Below are 24,972 nucleotides of genomic sequence, written 5' to 3' on the forward strand. Positions count from 1 at the left end.
CCCCTCCACCTATCTTTGAATCTTCCACATATGTGACACAAAGCCATCAATTTAATTATCTAAATTACTTACATATAATTTGAAAAGTAGTGGATGTGACAGTAATCCAGTGGAACACTACTAGTCACCAACAACCAGCCAGAAAAGGCCACCTTTATTCCCATTCTTTGCCTCTGTTACTCAGCCAATCTTCTATTCATAGTAGTACCTTTACCATTGTACCATAGGCTACTACTGTATCTTGTTTAGTAGCCTTGTGTGTGTCACCTTATTAAAGACCATCTGAAAATTCAAATAAACAAAATCCAAATTTCCTTTGTCTATCCTGTTTATAACTTACTCAAAGAACTCCAAAAGGAAATACTACTGACATCAGCCTATTTTGCCTTGTGTTTTTAAGCACTCTGTAACATTTCAAGTTCATCCGATCCAAGTGACATCAACCTTCAGCTTCCCAAGCACCTTGTCCTTACTAAGAATGACTACATTGATTTCTCTCCCCGACTCTTGAATTTCTAGCACATCACTGGAGTCTTTTACAGTAACAACTGAATGCAAGGTTCCTATTCAGTTCATCCGCCATTTCTTTGGGTTTTGGATGCAAATGACAAGAGGAGAGGTAGAGAAGGAATGTAAAAAAAGGCAATGTTATGGTGGTCATGAGCAGGTAGACTGGATGGTGTTGGATCCCGAGAGAAGGAATTTGTGGAAGGTCTAAAAGATGTATTTTATAGCAGCTTGTGGTCGAGCCCACCATGGAAAAGGCAATTCTAGATTTGATGCTGTGCAATACACTGGATTTGATAGGAAGCTTTAAGTAAAAGAACCATTAGGAGGTAGTGATTACAAGAGAATTCACTGCAGTTTGAGAGTGAGAAGCTAAAATTGAATGTGACGGTATTACATCTGAGTATAGGTAACTACAAAGGCATTACCATTTCTCCAGCATCATTTTCCAGCGGTCCAATGTCTTCTCATGCCTCTCTTTCACTCTGTATAAAAGCATTTTGAGTCCTCTTTTATGTTGTTGGTTAGCTTACTTTAATATTTCATCTTTTCTCCCTTTGTTGCTTTCTGTTGGTTTTTAAAAGCTACCCATTCCTCCTGCTAATTTTTGCAATACTGTATGCCCTCTCTTGTGCTTTTGTTGTCTGATCTCCCTTGTCAGCCACAGTTGCTGCACCCTCCCTTGAGCATGCTTCTTTGGGATGAAACGATTCTGTGTTTTTTGAATTATTCCCAGAGCTGCTCTTCCTTTATCCCTGCTAGGGTTCCCTTCCAATTAACATTGCCCAGCTCCTATCTTATGCCTTTGTAGTTACCTATACTCAGATGTAATACCGTCACATTCAATTTTAGCTTCTCACTCTCAAACTGTAGTGAATTCTCTTGTAATCACTACCTCCTAATGGTTCTTTTACTTAAAGCTTCCTATCAATCCAGTGTATTGCACAGCATCAAATCTAGAATTGCCTTTTCCATGGTGGGCTCGACCACAAGCTGCTATAAAATACATCTTTTAGACCTTCCACAAATTCCTTCTCTCGGGATCCAACACCATCCAGTCTACCTGCTCATGACCACCATAACATTGCCTTTTTTTACATTCCTTCTCTACCTCTCCTCTTGTCATTTGCATCCCAAACCTTGGCTGCTATTTGGAGGACTGCATACAACTCCCATCAGGGGTTTTTTTTAAAACTTTGCTGTTTTTCAACTCTACCCACAGGGATTCTACATCCTCTGATCCTATGTCCCTTCTCGGTAAAGATTTTACTTTATTTCTTTTAATCAACAGAGCCACGCTCTATCTACCTACCAGTTTTTTCGATAGAATGGGTATACTTGGATGTTTAGCTCCCAACTGTGATCCTCCTTCAGCCAAGTCTCCTTTGTGCCCACAATATCGTACCTACCAATTTCTAACTATGCTTTAAGCTCATCTACCTTGTTTCATTCACCACATTCAATTACAACACCTTCACCAAGTTCACCACCCTTCTCACATTTGTTTCTGTGTTGCCCGAGTTTAAATTTGTATTCTTTTCTAAACTTCTGTCCAGCTTTTATTCTGGAATCTTCAATAACCTCTCCTTCCTTTTAACCATTCCAATCTGTTGAGCCCACCACCTTCCCCCGCCCCCCCCCCCCCCCTACAATTACAGTATTTAGTTCAGTGATTCTCAACCTTTTTCTTTCCACTCACATACCACTTTAAGTGCTCTGTGATTAGTAAGGGATTGCTTAAGATAGTATATGAGTGGGAAAGGAAGGTTGAGAATCACTGCTCTAGACCCAATTGTTACTGAAATATTTTGCTTGAGAAAAATTGTCATTGGCCCATTTCCTTTGGAGTTCTGAAACCATGCACATAACAAGTCAATTAGGTACGATTAAAACAGTGATTTTCAAACTTTTTCTTTCCACCCACATACCACCTTAAGCAATCCTTTACTAATCATAGAGCACCTATGGCATAGGGAATACTCAAAGTGGTATGTGAGTGGAAAGAAAAAGGTTGAGAACCAATGATTTAGTTTAAAGCCCTATCCAAAATCATGCAGTTCGGCAGGATCTTAGTTCAAATTCATTTCACTCACATCAGTCTTTGAGCCACACATTAGCTCACTAATCTTATCAATCCTGTGCCAATTTGTATGCAAGAGCCCAGAGGAAATGAGTAGAGAAGCTGTGTCATTAGATTGGATTGTCAAAGAACGGGGAAAGAAGCTTGAAACAGGGTCAAAAACAACCATTACATCTTATTTCCAGGTTCATTTCATTTTCTCACCACTAATCACTTCATTCCCATATTTTGCTGCTACCTTAATCTCCATTTACTTTATTATTAATTTTCTTTTATTTAGGTGTACCTGACAGTTCCTTAACATCACCTCTCAGTTTGTCAGACTGCCCCCCTCCTTTCTCAGACTCCCAGACTTCCACTGAAGATGGTTCTGGTATCAGAAGTTTGGAACAACTATTGCTGAATAATCATATTGATCTTTAATGTGTTAATGAATGTGGCAAGCTAACTTTTTAGTGGTGGCTGTAAAGGAGAAACTAATACTAATCCTGCTAGCATGGAGTAATTGCTTCTTTTCCTGGAGATATTTCAGCATGGGTGCATGCACTTGGTTTGCAGCAATCAGAATGTTTATCCTGAAAGCATTGACTTGGATTTGCATCAATCTGTTGACGGAACCTGCAAAACAGAAGAATGTTATTCAGCCCCTCTTGTCTGCATCAATCCAGAAATGTCTGTCTTTTAATCTGAAACAACATGTCAAATTTTGTTCTGAGGGTTTGGGATGCTGCTGGACAAGGTTGAGTTGAGTCTGAGATGGGTGTGTGAGGTGGAGAAGGACAGTGAATAGTGCTTTGATGTGGGCTCAGGGGTGGAGGTAGGGGCTAGGGGCTCTTGACCAAATATCATTTATAGCAGATCAGGCTGTAATAGTACTTGCAATGAACTGCTTCCTTTTTGGAGTAGGTTCAGACTCAAGTTCAAGAACCAGCAGTGATCCAACCAAACTGCTGACTGGGTGCTACATCATTTTCACTGACAACATACTGCAAGAACAAAACCCCACTTAAACTTCACAATATATGGAAATAAGTAATAATAAGTTAATCCTTATGACTGTGAAAATCCTACTTTGCCATTGTAGGGATGTTGTAACTTAAAATTTAATGAATTTCTTATTTTACAATCAATTTTGAAGAATTGTTCTGCATTTCAGATCCAAGCTACAGATTACTTAAAATATGATAGGTTAGCGCTCAATTAAAAAATAAAACACATCTGAAACTTGTGACTTTAACTTAAAAAGAGATAATTACAAAGATGTGAAGGCAGAATTAGCTAATAGGGTCCAAAAAAATAGTAGGATGAAAGATAAGCATTTGTAGTCATTTATGGGGTTATGTCCTGTTAAGAGAGAGAGACTCTTCATAAGATGAACAACGTATAGCCAAAGAATGGTATAAAATTTAAAAAAAAACAAGTTCAAACAATATGGAAAAGTTTATTTGCAGACTGTGTGAATGAGAGAATTTTAGAAATGAACAAAGAATGATGAATAAGAGAGCAAAAATAGGTTGAGGGTAATCTAACTAAATGCAAGTAAAATCTACATATATTAAAAAAAAACATAGCCAGAGTGAATATTAGTTCCTCAGAGGATGAGACTAGAAAATTAATGGGAAGAAAAGAAAGAGATCTTGCAGCAATTTTCTCCAGCTACATGATGGAAAGCAGTGAAAGCATTCGCACTATTAGGGGGCATGCTATGAGGAAAAGGGAAAGCACCCAATCAAAAATAGCATGGCTTTGTGAGGGGCCTAATTGAGTTTTCTGAGGAGTTGACAAAAGGAATTAATGAAGATAAGGTGGCGGATGTGTAAATGAATTTTAGTAAGGTGTTTGACATAGCAGGTTCATTTAGCTAGTCATGAGGCATGGATCCAAGGAACCTTTGCTGCTTGGATTCGGAAATGGCTTGCCTGCAGAAAGCAGAGGGTATTAGAAAACTATTGGACATGTTCTGCCTGGAGGTGGGTGACTAGTCACATGCTTTAGTGATCTGTTCTGGGACCCCTGCTCTTTGTGATCTTTGTAAATAACATGGACAAACATGTGGAGGGGTGAGTCAGTAAGTTTGTAGATAATACAAAGGTTGGAAGTGTTATGGATGGTGCAGAAAGTCGTCGTAGGTTACACAGAATATGGACAGGATGCATTGTTCGGCAGATGGGATTCAATCCGCATGCATAAGTGTGGTGATGTTATTTGGAAGGTCAAACTTGAAGATGGAGTAAGTGGTTACTGGCAAGTTTTTTAATAGCGTGGAGGAACAGGGTGGTGACCAGGTCCAAAGATCCCTCAAGGTTTCCAAGCAAATTGATGGGATGGTTAAGAAGCCATATGGTGTGCTGGCCTTCATTAGTCAGATTGAGTTCAAGAGCCATAAGGTAAGATAGAAATAGGAGAATAAGGAAAATGTTGGATGTTGTAGGAATGTTGTCTGGTAAAGAGTTGAAAATAAGAAAACAGAAATGGAAAAGGAGGAAAGGTAATGATGGAAAAACGGAAAGAGAAGATAAACAAAATATAAAATGGCTACGCTGAACTATATGACTCTAAATATTAATGGAATACATAACCAAATTAAAAGGAAGAAACTACTAAATTTACTGAAAAAGGAAAAAATAGATATAGCATTTGTCCAAGAAACACACTTAACTGAATTGGAGCACAAGAAATTAAAGAGAGATTGGGTAGGACATGTAACAGCAGCATCGTATAATTCAAAAGCAAGAGGAGTGGCTATATTAATTAGCAAAAATGTGCCATTTAAAATAGAAGAGGAAATAATAGATCCAGCAGGGAGATATGTTATGATAAAATGTCAGATATATTCAGAGCTTTGGAATCTACTTAATATATATTCACCTAACGAAGAAGATCAAAAGTTTATGCAAGATATCTTTTTGAAGGTAGCTAATACGCAAGGGAACATACTAATAGGAGGGGATTTCAATCTGAATTTGGATCCAAATATGGATAAAACGGGGAAAAAAATTAATAGGAAGAACAAAGTAACCAAATTTATAATTAAATCAATGCAAGAAATGAAACTTGTGGACATATGGAGGAAACAAAACCCAAAAGAAAAGGAATACTCATACTACTCGACTAGACATAAAACATACTCAAGGATAGACCTATTCCTGTTATCAGCCCACATACAAGGGAGAGTTAGGAAAACGGAATATAAAGCTAGACTATTATCGGACCACTCACCCCTGTTATTGGCAATAGAGCTAGAAGACATCCCTCCAAGAATGTATAGATGGAGATTAAACCCCATGCTACTTAAAAGACAGGATTTTAGAGAATTTATTGAAAAACAATTAAAAATGTACTTTGAAGTAAATACGGAATCAGTGGAAGATAAGTTTATACTATGGGACGCAATGAAAGCATTCATTAGAGGGCAAATAATAAGTTATGCAACCAAGATGAAGAAGGACTATAATCAGGAAACAGAGCAGTTGGAAAGGGAAATAATAAACATAGAAAAAAAATTAGCAATAAAGGAAGATACAACCAAAAGAAGAGAATTGGCGGATAAAAAAATAAAATATGAAACATTACAAACATATAAGGTGGAGAAGAATATAATGAAGACAAAACAGAAGTATTATGAACTAGGGGAAAAAACACACAAAATCCTAGCATGGCAGCTTAAGACAGAGCAAACTAAGAAAATGGTATTGGCAACAAGGAAAAAAGACAAACAAATTACATATAATCCAAAAGAAATTAAGGAAAACTTCAGAGAATTCTATGAACAATTATACCGAACCGAAAACGAAGGGAAAGAAGGGAAAATAGATGAATTTTTGACTAAAATTGAACTACCAAAACTACAAATAGAGGAACAAAATAAATTAACAGAACCATTTGGAACAGTAGAAATACAAGAGATAATAAAAAATTTACCAAATAATAAGACACCAGGAGAGGATGGACTCCCAATAGAATTCTACAAAACATTTAAAGACCTAATAATACCGCCCCTCCTGGATGTAATCAACCAGATTGATGAGACACAAAACTTACCAGATTCATGTAAAACAGCAATAATTACAGTGATACTAAAACAAGGGAAAGATCCACTCTCACCAGCGTCATATAGACCAATATCTCTGCTAAACACAGATTATAAGATAATAGCTAAACTATTAGCGAACAGATTAGCAGAACAGGTACCGAAAATGGTAAATTTAGACCAAACTGGATTTATCAAAAAAAGACGCACAACAGACAATATTTGTAAATTTATTAACTTAATTCATGCAGTAGAAGGAAATAAAGCACCGGCAGTAGCAGTTGCTTTAGACGCAGAGAAGGCCTTCGACAGAGTAGAATGGAATTACTTGTTCAAAGTATTGCAAAAATTCAGTTTACCGGAGAAGTATATTAATTGGATTAAAGCATTATATAAGGGACCGTTAGCGAAAGTGACAGTAAATGGACATGTATCAAAGCAATTTAACTTAAGCAGGTCAACACGGCAGGGATGCCCACTATCACCATTATTGTTTGCGCTAGCTATAGAACCACTAGCAGAATCGATAAGAAGAGATAATAATATAAAAGGAATAAAAATAAAAGACAGGGAATATAAAATCAGTCTGTTTGCGGATGATGTGATAGTGTACTTAACAGAACCAGAACTATCAATAAAAGAACTATATAAGAAATTGAAGGAATATGGAGAAGTGTCGGGATACAAGATAAACGTAAATAAAAGTGAAGCAATGCCTATGAATAACGCGGATTTCTCAAAATTTAAGGAGGAATCCCCATTCAGATGGCAAACGCAGGCAATAAGATACCTAGGTGTGCAAATAAACAAAAATCTAGGCCAATTATATAAACTCAATTACAATCCACTAATGAAAAAATTACAGGACGATTTAGAGCATTGGAAAGAGCTACCACTAACACTGATAGGAAGGATAAACTGTATTAAAATGAACATTTTTCCAAGGATACTATACTTATTTCAGGCATTGCCAATACAACTGACAGAAAAATTCTTCAAAGAGTTAAAGAAAATAATAAGGAGATTTTTATGGAGAGGGGGGAAACCGAGGATAGCACTAGACAAATTAACAGAATGGTATAAACAAGGAGGCTTACAATTGCCAAACTTCAAAAATTATTATAGAGCCGCACAATTAAGGTACCTATCAGATTTTTATCAAACAAGGGAAAAACCAGACTGGACGAGACTAGAATTAGATAAAATAGGGGAAAAGATACCTGAACACAGGGAAGTAACCTTGAATATGTGATTACAGATACAATGTTAATCAAAAAATTTATAAAAAATATGTATATTAAACTGCAAGAAAAGGAAAATGAGGAAACAAATGGTAAAACTAAACAAAAATGGGAACAAGATTTAAATATAAAGATAAAAAAGGAAACATGGGAGAAGTTATGCTCTGGAACGATGAGAAATACAATAAATACGAGGCTGCGTATGATACAATATAATTGGTTACACAGACTATACATTACACCGCAAAAGTTAAATAAATGGGACCCAACAGTATCTGATAGATGTTTTCGATGTAAAAAAGAAAGGGGAACAACAATTCATGCAATCTGGACATGTGAGAGAGTAGAAAAATTTTGGGATGATCTCAATCAGATATTAAATAAAATAACAGAAAACAATATACCAAAGAATCCAGAGATCTTTCTCCTAAGTAACATAAAAAATAAAGAATTTGGAATTGACTTGGAGGATGCACAAAAAAGATTTGTTAAGATAGCCCTAGCCGTAGCAAAAAAATGTATTATGTCAACCTGGAAATTGGAAGATAATTTGAAAATACAACAATGGTATATAGAAATGAATAAATGTATTCCATTAGAAAAAATAACATATAGTTTAAGAAATAATATTGAAATATTCGAACAAGTATGGGAGCCTTACATTAAATACAATAGCGAAAACCTACCGGGAACAAACATTACCTAAGTTGATGGAAGGAGAAGAAAAGAAAAGAATGGACTCAGTAGAATTTCTGGTGTATTTTTGTTGAATGACAACATTGACTAACTGAATTAATGCAACCTAGATTGTATAACTAAAATGGATGAGGGGGGGGGGGATGGGGGGGTGGCTTGGGAGGAGGGAGGGAGAAAAAGTCACTGTAAATGTGTGGAAAAGAAAAAGTGTATATCATGGCTAGTGTGATTTATGGTGTGAAAAATAAAAAATTTTTAAAAAAAATTATAAAAAAAAAAAAACAAAGAGCCATAAGGTAATGTTGCAGCCTGGATAGTTAAGGTTTAGAGGGATATTGGAAAAACACAGGTAAATGAGATCAACTTGGGATGGGTGAATTGGGCTCAGGTACCCGTTTCCATGCTGTAAAAGTCTGACTCGATTACAATTCTTTGTGGATGTAATGCAGGGTAGATAAAAGGAACAGCGGTGAATCAAATTACTACACTTAGCCCATGGAGCCTGCTCCATCATTTAATCATCGGTGGCTGACCTGACTGTAACTTCTACGTTACATTTACTCAATATTATTCCATGTAAAGTTGATTCGTAGGTTGAAGGGGCTGCTTTTTGATGGCAGGTTGAGCTGTTCGGACTGCAGTTAAAGTTCAAGGTTCAGATTTAATGTCAAGAGTACATACATGACATCACATACAACTGAGATTCCTTTTCCTGTGGGCAACACTCAATTACAACGTAATGATCGTGCAAAAAATACTGTACTCAACGTACACAAGTAAACACATAAAGAAATGTAATCAAACTGCAATGCAGAGGGGGAAAAAAAGTGTAAAAAGTGAGGGTCCTTAAATTAATCCCTAATTTAGTTTGTTGTTGAGTCTGATGGTGGAGGGGTAACAACTGTTCCTGAGCCTGGTGGTGCAAGTCTTGTGGCATCTATACCTCTTTCCCCACTGGTAGCAATGAGAATAGAGCTGGGTAATGGGTATCATTGATGATTGGTGCTGGTCTCTGATGGTAGCATTCTCTGTAGATGTTCTTGCTGATGGGGAGGGTTTTGCCTGTGATGTCCTGGGCTGCGCCCACTACCTCATGCAGGGCTTTCTGCATAGATGTATTGGTGTCTCCATACAAGATCATGATGCAGCACACTTTCCATCACACATCTGTAGAAATTTCCCAGGGTTTTCAATGTAAAACCAAACCACCTCAAACTCCTGAGGAAGTAGAGGTGCTGACGTGCTTTCTCCATGGTGCCATTAGTGTGTTGGGTCCAGGAAAGATCCTTCAAGAGTGTGACAACGTGAAAAAACTTTGCTTACCCTCTCCACCTCTGATCCCCCAATGATCACTGGATTGTACACCTCTGGTTTTCCCTTCTTTGGTTTTGGTGACATTGAATGCGAGATTGTTGTTGGTGCACCATTCACCCAGGTTTTCAATCTCCCTCCTGAATGCTTACTCACCACTCCTTTTTATACAGCCCGCTACCATGGTATCGTCCAAGAATTTGTAGATGGTGTTATTGTTGTACCGAGTCACACAACCAGTGTGTATAGTGAGTAGAGCAGAGGGCTAAGAACACAGCCCTGCGGTACTCCAGTACTGATTGAGATTATGGAGGAGATGTTCTTTACCAATCCTCATGGTAAACATCTCCCTCTGCAATTAGATTCTCGACTTTCTGTCGGGGAATCCTCAGGCAGTCTGGATTGGAAACAGCACCTCCAAGACCATCACATTTAGCACAACCCCCCCCCCTCCCCCAGGGATGCGTCCTCAGTCCACTGCTGTTCACTCTGCTGACCCATGATTGTGCAGCCAAACACAGCTTGAACCATGTCATCAAGTTCACTCACAACACGACAGTGGTGGGCCTTATCAATCAGAACAAGGAGGCAGCATACAGAAACGAAGTGCGGACTCTAACAAATTGGTGCATAGCAAACAACCTGACGACTTCAGGAGGGCCCAAGGAGATCATGGCCCGCTGACCATTGACTGCTCTACTGTTGAGATCATCAAGAATATCAAGTTCCTCAGAGTGCACCTGGTAGAGAATTTCACTTGATCCCTTAACACCAACTCCATTGTAAAGAAAACCTAGCAGCGCCTCTACTTCTTGCGAAGGCTGAGGAAACTCTATCTTCCATCTTCACTACATTCTACAGAGCATCCTGTGCAACTGTATCACTTCCTTTTTTGGAAGCTGTACCACCTCGGACCGCAAGACCCTGCTGAGGATAGTGAAGTTAGCTGAAAAGATCATTGGGGAACCTCTTCCTACCATGAAGGGCATCTACTACACTCGATAAAGGCGAAAAGCAATAAACATTCCACATGTAAACTATTCTCCCTCCTGCCATCTGGCAGGAGGTACTGAAGCACTTGGGCCGTTACGTCTGGAGGGGGAACAGCTTTTTCCTCCAAGCCATCAGGCTCCTGAACTCTCAGAACAGATGTGCATAGTATGCCATGGACTTAGAAGATAAGAAACAGGAGCAGAAGTTGGCCATCCAGCCCATTGAACCTCCTCCGCCATTCAATAAGATCATGGCTGATCTGATCATTGACTTAACTCCACCTACCTACCTTTTCCCCATTTCCCTTAGTACCTTTTTAATGTAAAAATCTAACTAACTGATCCTTAAATATGTTTAATGAGGTCACCTCAACCACTTCCCTGGGAAAAAGTTTTTCCTCATCTCCATCTTAAATCTACTCCCCTGAATCTTGAGGCTGTGTATATGTCTTAACTGCTTTCTTGACTTAGATTGTGGTCTGGAGAGAAGGTGATCTTGTAAAATTCTGAGTTGGAGTGGCAGGGTGAATGTTGGAGGAGTTGAAGGGGTTATCTAGTGGGATATCTAGATTAAAATGCCAAATTTTAGAACAAGAACTTCCTGAAATGTAGTTGAGGATGTATTCATTCTGTCAGAATTGTGATGGAATTTATGGTCTTCAACTAAGTTGAGACTTGTTGTGAACAAGAAGGAATGTGGACCTATGGGCAAGATCATATCAGCCAGGGAATTTTTTTTTAAACTCGCTGATGCTGGAAATATGAAATAAAAACAGTGCTGAAAATGTTCAGCAGGTCAGGCAATAAGAGAGAAATAGTGACCCTCATTAGAACTGGAAAAGTGAGAGCATTTGTTTTAATTTGCAGTGGCATGGATGGAGAGGTCAGAGGGGATGCCTGTTCTCTCCATTCCTCTACTCAGATCATGAACTTATTTTCTTATTTTTCCATTATGATGAAGGATTGAAATGTTAACTATTTCTATTCCACTTTGCAGCCTGAGCCTGTGGGCAATTCCAGCATTGATTTTGTCACATTAGCCATAAATTTTAATAGTGGGGCTATTCAGTTGAGCTCCTTTCACTCTGAACATTGCAACAAATTTGTTGCAGAGAAATTGATGTGGACTTCAAAAGTATGCTTTCAGGATAAGATTTATCTGGAACAAGCATAGTGTTTCTGAAAGATTCCAGGAACGCTACTGACTCTTTCTTTTCTCAAGCTACAGACAAACACTCTACTTCCACCACGAATCTCATGAAGCAAGCAGGGCCAGTAATGAACAAGCGTTTGTCTTCATCCTCAACAGTTCTCCTAAACTCTCCCGACAAAGGTAAGTGTCCTGTTTCTGGAGCAGAATTGCTGACTTGCAAATTGTGTCATAGGTTTGCTTGAACCACTGTCTTAATTTTCAACAGAAGGCTGTCAGAGATTTGGAGTATGCACCTTTTCCACTGGGATGCACCAATGAAGGAAAATGTAAAATGTAACCTCTCCAACCTGGAATGAATCAGTAAATCAGTGATGACCGAAGACTGATATGGATGCATGGGCCAACATTAAGGACTTGCATTGGGCTACCCAAAACAATGAGGGGAAAATGGGCACTGATTGCAATTGGCTTCTGCAGATGTTTTATAAAACAATAAATTTTAAGTTGTTTCTCCAACTGAGGCTAAATGTGCAAGTCACTAATGATGGGTCTGATTATTAGGCTATGAATCAGTTCCATTTGACCATTTTCTGAAATCCTGTGACACTGAGTATTTTGTATAGATTTCAACCCTAACAGAGAACATGTAACAAATATTGTATGACTCGTGGACAGGCCAAATTCTTGAATTGAGATGAATTGTCAAGCCTTACTATGTGTGCCCTCAAAAGAGTGCAGTTGTGCAGATTTCAGTAAAATGGTTCAAGTGTTTATGTCCCTGTGGCTGTGATATAAATGTAAAGCTGTATCTTGAACCTTACAGATTTGGATCCATCTGAAGAAAATTTGTCTTAGTGAGTTCATGGTTTTCAGAGATACTAATCTTCAGAAACTATCTAGTTATCTTGGAGTTAGACACTTTTCCTTTAAAGCAATTGCTATTTCCTTGTTATATTCAACTTTTTTGGCTTGGCATTTCCTTTTGTTATTTTAGAATACAATAATCTCGGAATGTTCTTCATAAATTAAATTTAACATTCTAATCAAAAATTGGGATTCAGTGCATTGATTGGAAGTATGATTGCAGATTAAACTAAAGTGGGTGTGGGACCCTATATTAATGGGTTTGGAGAAAACCAAGACCATTTGGTTAATCCAAGCTCTTCAAAGATTTGCATGAAAAGTCAGAGATAGATTAACATTTATTCTAGAACTTGCATGCTCTTTTCAGGATTTTCCAAAATATTTCACAGCTGATTGTACTTTTAACCTGTTATTATTGTTGTACTTTTGGAAAACACATCATCTGATGCAAGAGCAAGTGCAGGAGGAAGATAGCAGGTGGAGCAGTTTCTGTGGAGGCAATGGGACAGTTGATTAAGGAAAATTCTCTGCATCAGGATTTGAGAGTGAGGGGAAGGAGGGGCCATGAAGGGAGGAATGAGATTGGAGCTGGCAGGTGACAAAGGAGATGATCAGCAGATTGCACCAGGGGTGAGAGAGATAAAGAGGAAGAAAAGTAGGTAAATGAACCAGGGGAGGGTGGAGATAGACACAGGCTGGACGGTCGTAAGTGAAGCCAAATATAGGAAGGGCGATGAACAACGGGGGAAGGAAATTAAACTGGATGATCAGAATAAGTAAACAGAAGGAAAGAGAAAGGAGCATATGGAATGTGGGTTATTTAAAATTGTAAAATCCAGTGTTTCCACCATTGGGTTATGGACTACCTAGGCAGAACATGAGTGGTTCCAGTTTGTTTGGGCTCTCTGGCAGTGGAGAAGGTAGAGGACAATGGATTTATACTGATCTGGTTATCCATTTTCTCCTCGTAAGACAACCTACACAATCCAGACATTGCTCTGATCTACTTCCAAAGCGTTTTAACACCCTTCCCTAAATAAGGAGATCAATACAGTATACAGAACTTCAGATATGGTCTCACCCATGTAAATGAAGGGTAACCTATACTTCTATGTTCATCCCCACATCACATGATACCATTCTGTCAGTGATGCAAGAAAACGATGCCCTTGAGTCAAACGTCATGCCAACCAAGATGTCTGACTGCACTAATCCCATTTGACTCATAGCCCTATAAATCTATCTTAGCCATGCACCTGCCCAAATATTCCTTTAAAACATTGTAATTGTATTGCTTCAATTATATCTTCTGACAGTTTGTCAAATAAGCCCATCACCCTCTGTGTGTGTGGGGGCTTACACTTTAGATCCCCTCTATATTTTTCCCATCACACTTTTCACCTATAGCTTTGAATGTTAGACTTCCCTGTCTTGAGAAAAGGTTTGTGACTACTATGCTAACAATGCCCCTCAATTTTATGAACCCTTTATAAGATCACCTCTCAGCTTCTTTCACCTAAGGGAAAACAGTCCCAGTATGTCCAGGCAACAGTCCAAGGAACATTCCTGTTGATCCTTTCTCCACCCTTCCTTGCTTAATCACAGCATTTCTATAATGTGGCAACAAAAGCTGCACATCATACTCCAAGTACAGCTTAACCAATGGTGTGTCTAACTAACAGCTCTGTCTCCTGTAGTCAAAGCCTTGGTTGATGAAGACACACATGCAGTATGGCTTCTTCACTACTTGTGTTGCTACTTTTAGAAAAGTATAAACTTGTAATGCAAGGTCTCTATTCATTAAACCTTTCCAGGGCTCATTGCAGGTGTGCTGTGGTTTAATTTCCCATAATGGGTCACTTTGCAAGTTCCATCTGATATTCCTTGGTCCACTTTCTCAGTTGATCTAAATCCAGTTGTAACTAGACAGCCCTCTTCATTCCTAATTATTGATAGTACCTGCAAAGGAGCTTTTTGTGACTCTTGCAAGGGACACATAGATCCCTCTGCATCTCAGCTTCCTTCCAAGATGGAAATTTCCCATTTTCCCATATTAAACTTAATTTTCCCACTCACTGGGCATGGTGCCTTAGTCTGGAGCTCAGCCTGACAACAGACTTCTTAATCAGGCCCAACATTGGTGTATTTCACTCTCCCCTGAATCTCCATCAGAAACCTCACCTTCCATGCTGCTAAACAAGATAGGAGCCCATGGCGTTAGGGGAAAGATACTAGCATAGATAGAATGCAATACACAAACATGCTGGAGAAGCTCAAACAGGTCACACAATAACCATAGGAAGTAAAGGGTAGTCAAAGTTTTAGGCCTGGACCTTTCATCAGGTATGACCAAAATCAGGCAGATGGTTGAATGAGAAGAGAAAAAAAGCTGAGAAATGATAAGGGGACAGGGTAGCTCTCTGATAGAAGAGGAAAGGGAGTTGGAACTGGAAGATTGAAGACAGAGGGAAAGGGAGGGAGGGTGTTAATGAATATAAGATGTTCCTCCAATTTGCCGGTAGCCTCATTTTGCAAAATTGATGCATTTTAATTCTGAATGTGAACCTAAAAAATTTGGATGAAATCATTGTTGGTTAGGATGTTTCAATAAATAATTGACAATGCCCTTGATTCTCAGGCACAGTGGATAAGAAGAGGAGCTCCTCATTAAATAGATTGGCCAGTAACCCTCGATCGTCTACTCAAGTAGACAAACTTCCAAGAGAAGATCTTCAAGGTGGCTGATGATTTGCATCAGACGGTTCTTCATGTTTTGTGACCTAAATGTTAAGCGTGTTTAATGAGCCTAATAATTAAACCATTATTAATCTCTTACACCCACACGAGAGTAAATATCTTGAAATGTGGCACTAGTTGAAGAACATGAATCCCTCCATTTCAATCTCCCAGTATCTCCATCTGCTGCATGATGGGACCTTCCATTCCAAGACATTAAAATATCTTCCGTTTTCATAACCATGGCTTTCCCTCCATCATAAATAATCAAGCTCTCCACTATGTCTTTTCTGCTTCCTCACTCTTCAGTTCATACCACATCTCCTCCAAGCCAGAACAAGTGCGGAGTTCTTGTCCTTTCCTTCACCAGTTTCCATATTCAGCAGGTATTTCATTCTGCCACCTTCAAAGAATTCCACCACGAACTGCACACCTTCCCCTACCTCCAGTTTAAATTCCACATGGAATATTGTGGAGGATCAAGAACTGCTCTTTCCCCTTTCCTCCCCAAACTCCATTCCAAGGGGACCATTGTCTTCACAACCGTTATTTTACCTCCACTAACCACATCTTATAACTTGTGCCATGCAAATGAAAGAAAGATATCACCTAACCTTTGCTCCTTTTGCCATCATGAGCTAGGCCTTCCAGGTGTACCATCAGTTTGCTTGCATTTCTTCCCATTTGCAGTATTGCATTCCATCTTCATCATCAAAGAAACCAAATTCAGATTGGGGAATACTTTGGAAGATACTTCCATTCAGTCCATAGTGATGCCAGTCTCCTGCCATTTTAATTCAAACTATCCTCCTGATCTGCCTTCAGCCTCGTCCTACACTGCTCCATTCTTCTTTGGCTTGGCTTCGCGGACGAAGATTTATGGAGGGGGTAAAAAGTCCACGTCAGCTGCAGGCTCGTTTGTGGCTGACCAGTCCGATGCGGGACAGGCAGACACGATTGCAGCGGTTGCAAGGGAAAATTGGTTGGTTGGGGTTGGGTGTTGGGTTTTTCCTCCTTTGCCTTTTGTCAGTGAGGTGGGCTCTGCGGTCTTCTTCAAAGGAGGCTGCTGCCCGCCAAACTGTGAGGCGCCAAGATGCACGGTTTGAGGCGTTATCAGCCCACTGGCGGTGGTCAATGTGGCAGGCACCAAGAGATTTCTTTAGGCAGTCCTTGTACCTTTTCTTTGGTGCACCTCTGTCACGGTGGCCAGTGGAGAGCTCGCCATATAATACGATCTTGGGAAGGCGATGGTCCTCCATTCTGGAGACGTGACCCATCCAGCGCAGCTGAATCTTCAGCAGCGTGGACTCGATGCTGTCGACCTCTGCCATCTCGAGTACCTCGACGTTAGGGGTGTGAGCGCTCCAATGGATGTTGAGGATGGAGCGGAGACAACGCTGGTGGAAGCGTTCTAGGAGCCGTAGGTGGTGCCGGTAGAGGACCCATGATTCGGAGCCGAACAGGAGTGTGGGTATGACAACGGCTCTGTATACGCTTATCTTTGTGAGGTTTTTCAGTTGGTTGTTTTTCCAGACTCTTTTGTGTAGTCTTCCAAAGGCGCTATTTGCCTTGGCGAGTCTGTTGTCTATCTCATTGTCGATCCTTGCATCTGATGAAATGGTGCAGCCGAGATAGGTAAACTGGTTGACCGTTTTGAGTTTTGTGTGCCCGATGGAGATGTGGGGGGGCTGGTAGTCATGGTGGGGAGCTGGCTGATGGAGGACCTCAGTTTTCTTCAGGCTGACTTCCAGGCCAAACATTTTGGCAGTTTCCGCAAAGCAGGACGTCAAGCGCTGAAGAGCTGGCTCTGAATGGGCAACTAAAGCGGCATCATCTGCAAAGAGTAGTTCACGGACAAGTTTCTCTTGTGTCTTGGTGTGAGCTTGCAGGCGCCTCAGATTGAAGAGACTGCCATCCGTGCGGTACCGGATGTAAACAGCGTCTTCATTGTTGGGGTCTTTCATGGCTTGGTTCAGCATCATGCTGAAGAAGATTGAAAAGAGGGTTGGTGCGAGAACACAGCCTTGCTTCACGCCATTGTTAATGGAGAAGGGTTCAGAGAGCTCATTGCTGTATCTGACCCGACCTTGTTGGTTTTCGTGCAGTTGGATAATCATGTTGAGGAACTTTGGGGGACATCCGATGCGCTCTAGTATTTGCCAAAGCCCTTTCCTGCTCACGGTGTCGAAGGCTTTGGTGAGGTCAACAAAGGTGATGTAGAGTCCTTTGTTTTGTTCTCTGCACTTTTCTTGGAGCTGTCTGAGGGCAAAGACCATGTCAGTGGTTCCTCTGTTTGCGCGAAAGCCGCACTGTGATTCTGGGAGAATATTCTCAGCGACACTAGGTATTATTCTATTTAGTAGAATCCTAGCGAAGATTTTGCCTGCAATGGAGAGCAACGTGATTCCCCTGTAGTTTGAGCAGTCTGATTTCTCGCCTTTGTTTTTGTACAGGGTGATGATGGTGGCATCACGAAGATCCTGAGGCAGTTTACCTTGGTCCCAACAAAGCTTGAAAAACTCATGCAGTTTGGCATGCAGAGTTTTGCCGCCAGCCTTCCAGACTTCTGGGGGGATTCCATCCATACCTGCTGCTTTGCCACTTTTCAGTTGTTCGATTGCCTTATATGTCTCATCCAGGGTGGGAACCTCATCCAGCTCTAGCCTTAGGGGCTGTTGAGGGAGCTGGAGCAGGGCGGAATCTTGGACTGAGCGGTTGGTACTGAAAAGAGATTGGAAGTGTTCTGACCATCGGTTGAGGATGGAGATCTTGTCGCTGAGGAGGACTTTGCCGTCTGAGCTGCGCAGCGGGCTTTGGACTTGGGGTGAGGGGCCGTACACAGCCTTTAGAGCCTCGTAGAAACCCCTGAAGTCGCCAATGTCCGCGCTGAGCTGTGTTCGTTTGGCGAGGCTAGTCCACCACTCATTTTGGATCTCCCGGAGTTTGCGCTGAAGATGGCTGCATGCGCGACGGAAGGCTTGTTTCTTCTCTGGACAGGACGGCTTTGTAAGGTGAGCCTGGTGGGCAGCTCGCTTCTTTGCCAGCAGCTCCTGGATTTCCTGGCTGTTTTCGTCAAACCAGTCCTTGTTTTTCCTGGAGGAGAAGCCTTTAATTCAAACTATCCTCCTGATCTGCCTTCAGCCTCGTCCTACACTGCTCCATTAATGATAGGCATAAGCTCCAACAGCTCTACATTTTCTGTTTGGCTCCAATAAAGATTCTGGGTCTTGGTAGTTATTTGAAATTGTTAGATTTACTGCTGATCATTAATTTTATTGTTTAAATCTGTCTTTTACTGCAGTGTTTTATTTTGAAGAAATTGTTATCTTGACAGCTTAGGACCCAGATCACAGGCATTCCCCTGGTTCACTCCAACAGCAACTACACTTCTTTGCTCATTTTCTTACTTTTCCTTGTTGTGATAAAGGGTCCCTGCCCTAAACATCAACTGTTTCTCTCCCCATCTGACCTGATGAGTGTAAAGCCATCTGTTTAGATAAATTTCTCCAGAGTTTTCAATTTCTCTGTTGTTGGTAGTGGTGACTCTGAGGCCTTACTTTATCACCATGAGGAACAATTGTTGCGCAACTGTGTGATTATAATTCTGGAAGTGAAAACTTCTGGCACCTTGTTTGTAGTTAACCTTCTTGAATTTGAAGTAATTTTATCTGTGAAGTTGCTTGCCATTCTGTTTAAATGTTGAATTTGCTAACAGGATGTGCTAATTTGACAGAGCGCTGCCCTGAATTGGAGTAATTTTCTTCCTCAGTGTTGAACTGAAGCTCATTGTTGACATGATTCCTAGTTTCTCAGTGCAGTTTGCTGCTCTCCAATGAATTTGTGGTTTGATCTCAGGAAGCTATGGCAAGGTTATGCTTACTGAAGAGTCTCTTGGTGTCTGATCAGTGCAGTTGGTGATATCTCCACCCACTGACTAGCAGCTTGACATCATGCACCCCTCACGCACGCACTTTTGGTAGTGTACGTACCCTATCAAGCAGATGTGGCTCTTGCTGCTATGTTAATACGGTGCTGAGTTTAACCATGTTCTTCTGTTTGACCATACCTTTTTCCATGTAGTTGCATACATTTGTCAATGGGCAGGCTGATGCACTGTGTTTGAGCTCACTGTACCCAATTTAATTACCATTTCTTGGTCCATTGTTTGCTTTTCCTTGTATTGCTTGAGACTGATGTTTTTAACCTTTTCTAGGTTTTGTTTTCCATTAGCATTCACTAACCTAACTAACATATTTTGTTATGTATTAGCTATTGCCCCACCCATCCCCTTCTGCAGTTAACCCATCTTGACTTCATTTCTGTTTCATCCTGTCCCTCAGCTCGCCGTCCTCAGAACAGTCCCATGGAAAGCAATATAATCAGCCGTCTGCTGACACCCACACAGTCCTCTTTAGCTAGGAGCAAGAGTGCTGCTGCTTTACCTGAAGCTGGACAAGGTTCTACAGGTAATTCTCTTCCTTAAAAACTATATCCCTAATATCTGGGAACTTGCTAATAGTAACTGTCATTAACCTGCTTATGCACTTACCTTTTGTTTACTTTAATGTGGGTCAACCTGGCACATGATAGGATTGATGAAGCTCCCACAAAGAGAAGCAGCAGCTTGTGCCAGTGGGTTGGAAGATAAGAGATACTGTCAGGAAGAAGGAAGGGCCACTGAGGCAAGACAATGACATGGAGCAGAGAGGAAAGAGAGTTAATGTGATTAAATGGATAGAGAGGGACACAGATCAAGGCAAAAAATCTATTGGGACAAGGACGGGGGGCCTTTTGATATTTGAGAGTTTTTTTTTAAACTTTATTTATTCGTTCAAAAAAACAAATAATATATGACATATACAGCAATTAAACATGAACATTTTTTATATATAAAAAAAAGGGAAAAAAAAGAAAAGATTTTCCCCCCCCCTTCAGCCAACTCTCCTAAGGAGAGCCATAAAAAAGAAAAAAGAAAGAATATTTTTTAAAAAGTTAAATATACATATTAAAATCTAATCAATATAAATTGAAATGTAAATATTCTGAGTATAACAACCACTTATTAATAAAAAAATTATAATTATCATGAAAAACATATGTAATTTTTTCCATTATTAAACAATATTTAAGCGCTGAAGAGCTGGCTCTGAATGGGCAACTAAAGCGGCATCATCTGCAAAGAGTAGTTCACGGACAAGTTTCTCTTGTGTCTTGGTGTGAGCTTGCAGGCGCCTCAGATTGAAGAGACTGCCATCCGTGCGGTACCGGATGTAAACAGCGTCTTCATTGTTGGGGTCTTTCATGGCTTGACGTCCTGCTTTGCGGAAACTGCCAAAATGTTTGGCCTGGAAGTCAGCCTGAAGAAAACTGAGGTCCTCCATCAGCCAGCTCCCCACCATGACTACCAGCCCCCCCACATCTCCATCGGGCACACAAAACTCAAAACGGTCAACCAGTTTACCTATCTCGGCTGCACCATTTCATCAGATGCAAGGATCGACAATGAGATAGACAACAGACTCGGCAAGGCAAATAGCGCCTTTGGAAGACTACACAAAAGAGTCTGGAAAAACAACCAATTGAAAAACCTCACAAAGATAAGCGTATACAGAGCCGTTGTCATACCCACACTCCTGTTCGGCTCCGAATCATGGGTCCTCTACCGGCACCACCTACGGCTCCTAGAACGCTTCCACCAGCGTTGTCTCCGCTCCATCCTCAACATCCATTGGAGCGCTTACACCCCTAACGTCGAAGTACTCGAGATGGCAGAGGTCGACAGCATCGAGTCCACGCTGCTGAAGATCCAGCTGCGCTGGATGGGTCACGTCTCCAGAATGGAGGACCATCGCCTTCCCAAGATTGTGTTATATGGCGAGCTCTCCACTGGCCACCATGACAGAGGTGCACCAAAGAAAAGGTACAAGGACTGCCTAAAGAAATCTCTTGGTGCCTGCCACATTGACCACCGCCAGTGGGCTGATAACGCCTCAAACCGTGCATCTTGGCGCCTCACAGTTTGGCGGGCAGCAACCTCCTTTGAAGAAGACCGCAGAGCCCACCTCACTGACAAAAGGCAAAGGAGGAAAAACCCAACACCCAACCCCAACCAACCAATTTTCCCTTGCAACCGCTGCAATCGTGTCTGCCTGTCCCGCATCGGACTTGTCAGCCACAAACGAGCCTGCAGCTGACGTGGACTTTTTACCCCCTCCATAAATCTTCGTCCGCGAAGCCAAGCCAAAGAAGAAACAATATTTAATCTCATTATGCCATCTATTAATATCAATCATATTTGTATCTTTCCACGTACTAGCAATACATTTTTTCGCTATGGATAAAGTTAAATATACAAAAGCAAGTTGAAACTTATTTAATCCCAAGCCTTCTAGAGGTTGCAAACTATCCAATAAAAATACTGTTGGATCTAAAACTATTTTAATCTTATACAGATATTCTAAAAACGATTGAATTTTCTTCCAAAAAGATTGTATATGTATACATCACCAAACAGCATGAAAAAAAGTTCCAACCGTATCACCACATCTAAAACACAAATATTTTTTAAAATTTTTCAGGTGTCAAATATAATTGATGTAAAAAATTGTAATTAATCATTGCATAACATACATTTATCAATCTACTTACACTATCATAACAAATATCTAACCAATCCTCTTCAGAAAAAGTAAAACCAATATCCGCTTCCCATTTAATTTTAGATCTATCCCAACCCTTTTTATCCATACCATCCTGTAATATTTGATACATAAATGAAATATAACCCTTCTCTGGTACCTTCATAAGAGAAGTCTCAAATTTAGTCATTTTGGGTAAAATCATATCTCTACCAAACATGCATTTTACCAAAGATTGAATTTGATAATAAAGAAATAAAGAATTCTTATCAATACCAAAATCTTCCCTCATCTGATTAAAAGATAAAAACCTACCCTCTTTAAAACAATCTCCCAAATTTTTACACCTTTAAATCTCCAATGCAATAAACTTTGATTATGTATTGAAAAAGAAATAAGTTGATTATTATACAATGGAGTCAAAGCCAATAATTTACCCCTCGAACCTATCATTTTATTTCTCTTTATCCACAACTTCATTAAATGTTTTAGTATAGGCACATTATATTGTTGTAACAAATTCATATTCCACCTAAACAAAAATTGATGTATTTCAAATTCTGAAATACTTGCCATCTCAATTTTAGCCCAACTAGGAGGCCGTACCAAATCCATCAATGAACTCATAAATTTAAGTTGGGCTGCTTCATAATAATTTTGAAAATGTGGTAAACGTAATCCCCCTAACTCATATTTCCAAGATAATTTATTCAAAGCTACTCTCGAAAATTTACCCCTCCATAAAAACTCCCTAACCATTATATTTAAATCTCGAAAAAAAAATTTATCAAGTAAATACGGAATAGGTTGAAACAAATATTGTATACGCGGAAAGATATTCATCTTAATCAAATCAGTTTTAATTTTTTTCATTAACGGAGCATAATTTAATTTATATAAAGATTGATAATTAACATTCAAAATTATACCCAGATATTTAATTTGACCAGTCCAAATTAATAATATTCTTATAAACTGAATAATCTCCTTCACTTACTGGTAATATTTCACTTTTTTCCCCAATTAACTTTATATCCAGAAAGACATCCATATTGTATTAAACATTCCTTCAAATGCAAAAGTGACTGAGCTGGGTTTATTAAATACACCAATACATCATCAGCAAATAAATTAATTTTATACTCCTCATCTAAAACTTTCATACCTTGTATCTGTGTATTTTGTCTTATCAACTGTGCTAAAGGTTCAATCACTAACACAAACAAAGCTGGTGATAAAGGACAACCTTGACGAGTTGATCGAGTTAATTTAAAAGATTCCGAAATCAAACCATTCGTCAATACTCTAGCTACCAGTTTACTATATACAGCCCTAATCCAACCAATAAAAGAAGGACCAAACATAAATTTCTCCAAAACTTTAAACAAAAAATTCCATTCAACTTTATCAAATGCTTTTTCTTCATCTAAGGATATCACTATCAGATGATTTAAAGATTGTCGAAATCTATTAATCAAACTAATCGCTCGCAAAATATTATAAAACCTGTTTGATCAATATGAATCAACTTTGGTAAAAATTTAGCCAATACCTTAGCTATTATTTTATAATCTACATTTAACAATGAAATTGGTCTATATGAAGATACCTTCAAAGGATTTCTATCTTTTTTAGGAATTACTGTAATTAAAGCACTAGAACAAAACTCAGGTAAATCATAATATTCTCCAACTTGACGTAATACATACCCAAACACTGTAGATAAATCATCATAAAAAATTTTATAAAATTCAACCGAAAATCCATCATCACCAGGCGATTTACTGTTTGGCATTTCCAGCATAGCCATTTTAATTTCCGAATCAGTAAATGGTTCTTCTAATTCCTGTATATCTCCATCCTCTAATATGGTAAATTCAACTGTGATTTAAAAAAATCAATCGATCCAGTTTCCTGTTTTCCTTCAGATGTATATAACTTTTTATAAAATTCATCATTAATCTCACGAGGTTTATAAGTAATAATGGAATTCCGTCTAACAGCATTAATAGTCCTCGTTCTTTCTTTAATTGCTACGCCAATACCTTGTGTGCTTTCTCTCCCCATTCGTAATACCGTTGTGATACTTGAGAGTTGAGTTGAAATGGGGAAGTGGACTATAGAATTCATTAAATAAAATATTAAATAAGTGTTAAAAATACAATATTAAATTAGAGTTCTTAATCAATTTAATGATTTTTTTATTTGACTTGAATGCACTTCTTATCCCATTGCAATTTAATACAAAGACAAATACAAAGATAGAAAGTGGCAGGAATGGTTAATGGTCTATCTGAATGTCATGTTCACAAGCTCTCCCTTGATGCCAGTTGTCCATCAACCAGCTAAAATATTGACATCATACTGGCTTCCACTACTTCATACTAGAGAATTCCACAGTTTCACTACCCTTTATCTTGACCTGAAGCAGCAGTCGTCCCTTAGTCTCCACAGATGTTGTGTAACCTGCTGAATTCTTCCAGCAGTTTGTTTTTATCGCTCCAGATTCCAGCATCTCACTTTCCTCTCTCTGTCAGTCTAAATATTGCTATCTTGAGATTGTAACCCCTTGTTCTAGACTCCGAACTATGGGAAACATTTTCCCCTATAGCCCTGTCAGAACTTTTATTTCAGTGAGATACCCTCTTGTTTTGTGGTGAATTAAGGTGTAGTTGAGCCGGTCTCTCATTTGGCAGTTCTGCCATTCCCAGAATCTGACCTGTG

General features: G+C 39.5%; 1 protein-coding gene across 6 annotated transcripts in view; it reads left to right on the top strand.

Annotated features, from left to right (window-relative positions):
• The window catches only part of map7d3 (MAP7 domain containing 3), a 140,594-nt gene that overhangs the window by 54,670 nt on the left and 60,952 nt on the right, over positions 1 to 24,972 (top strand). For 5 of the 6 annotated variants that reach the window (XM_069893563.1, XM_069893565.1, XM_069893560.1 and 2 more), the window contains 4 exons: positions 2,868 to 2,960; positions 12,080 to 12,190; positions 15,513 to 15,611; positions 19,951 to 20,076. In XM_069893563.1, the coding sequence (XP_069749664.1) occupies positions 2,868 to 2,960; positions 12,080 to 12,190; positions 15,513 to 15,611; positions 19,951 to 20,076 (429 nt within the window). The remainder of the gene's footprint in view (positions 1 to 2,867; positions 2,961 to 12,079; positions 12,191 to 15,512; positions 15,612 to 19,950; positions 20,077 to 24,972) is intronic. The other variant, XM_069893564.1, reaches the window with a different exon arrangement.

The sequence above is a fragment of the Narcine bancroftii genome, chromosome 8, assembly GCF_036971445.1.
Source record: "Narcine bancroftii isolate sNarBan1 chromosome 8, sNarBan1.hap1, whole genome shotgun sequence".
In the NCBI taxonomy this organism is placed as follows: domain Eukaryota; kingdom Metazoa; phylum Chordata; class Chondrichthyes; order Torpediniformes; family Narcinidae; genus Narcine; species Narcine bancroftii.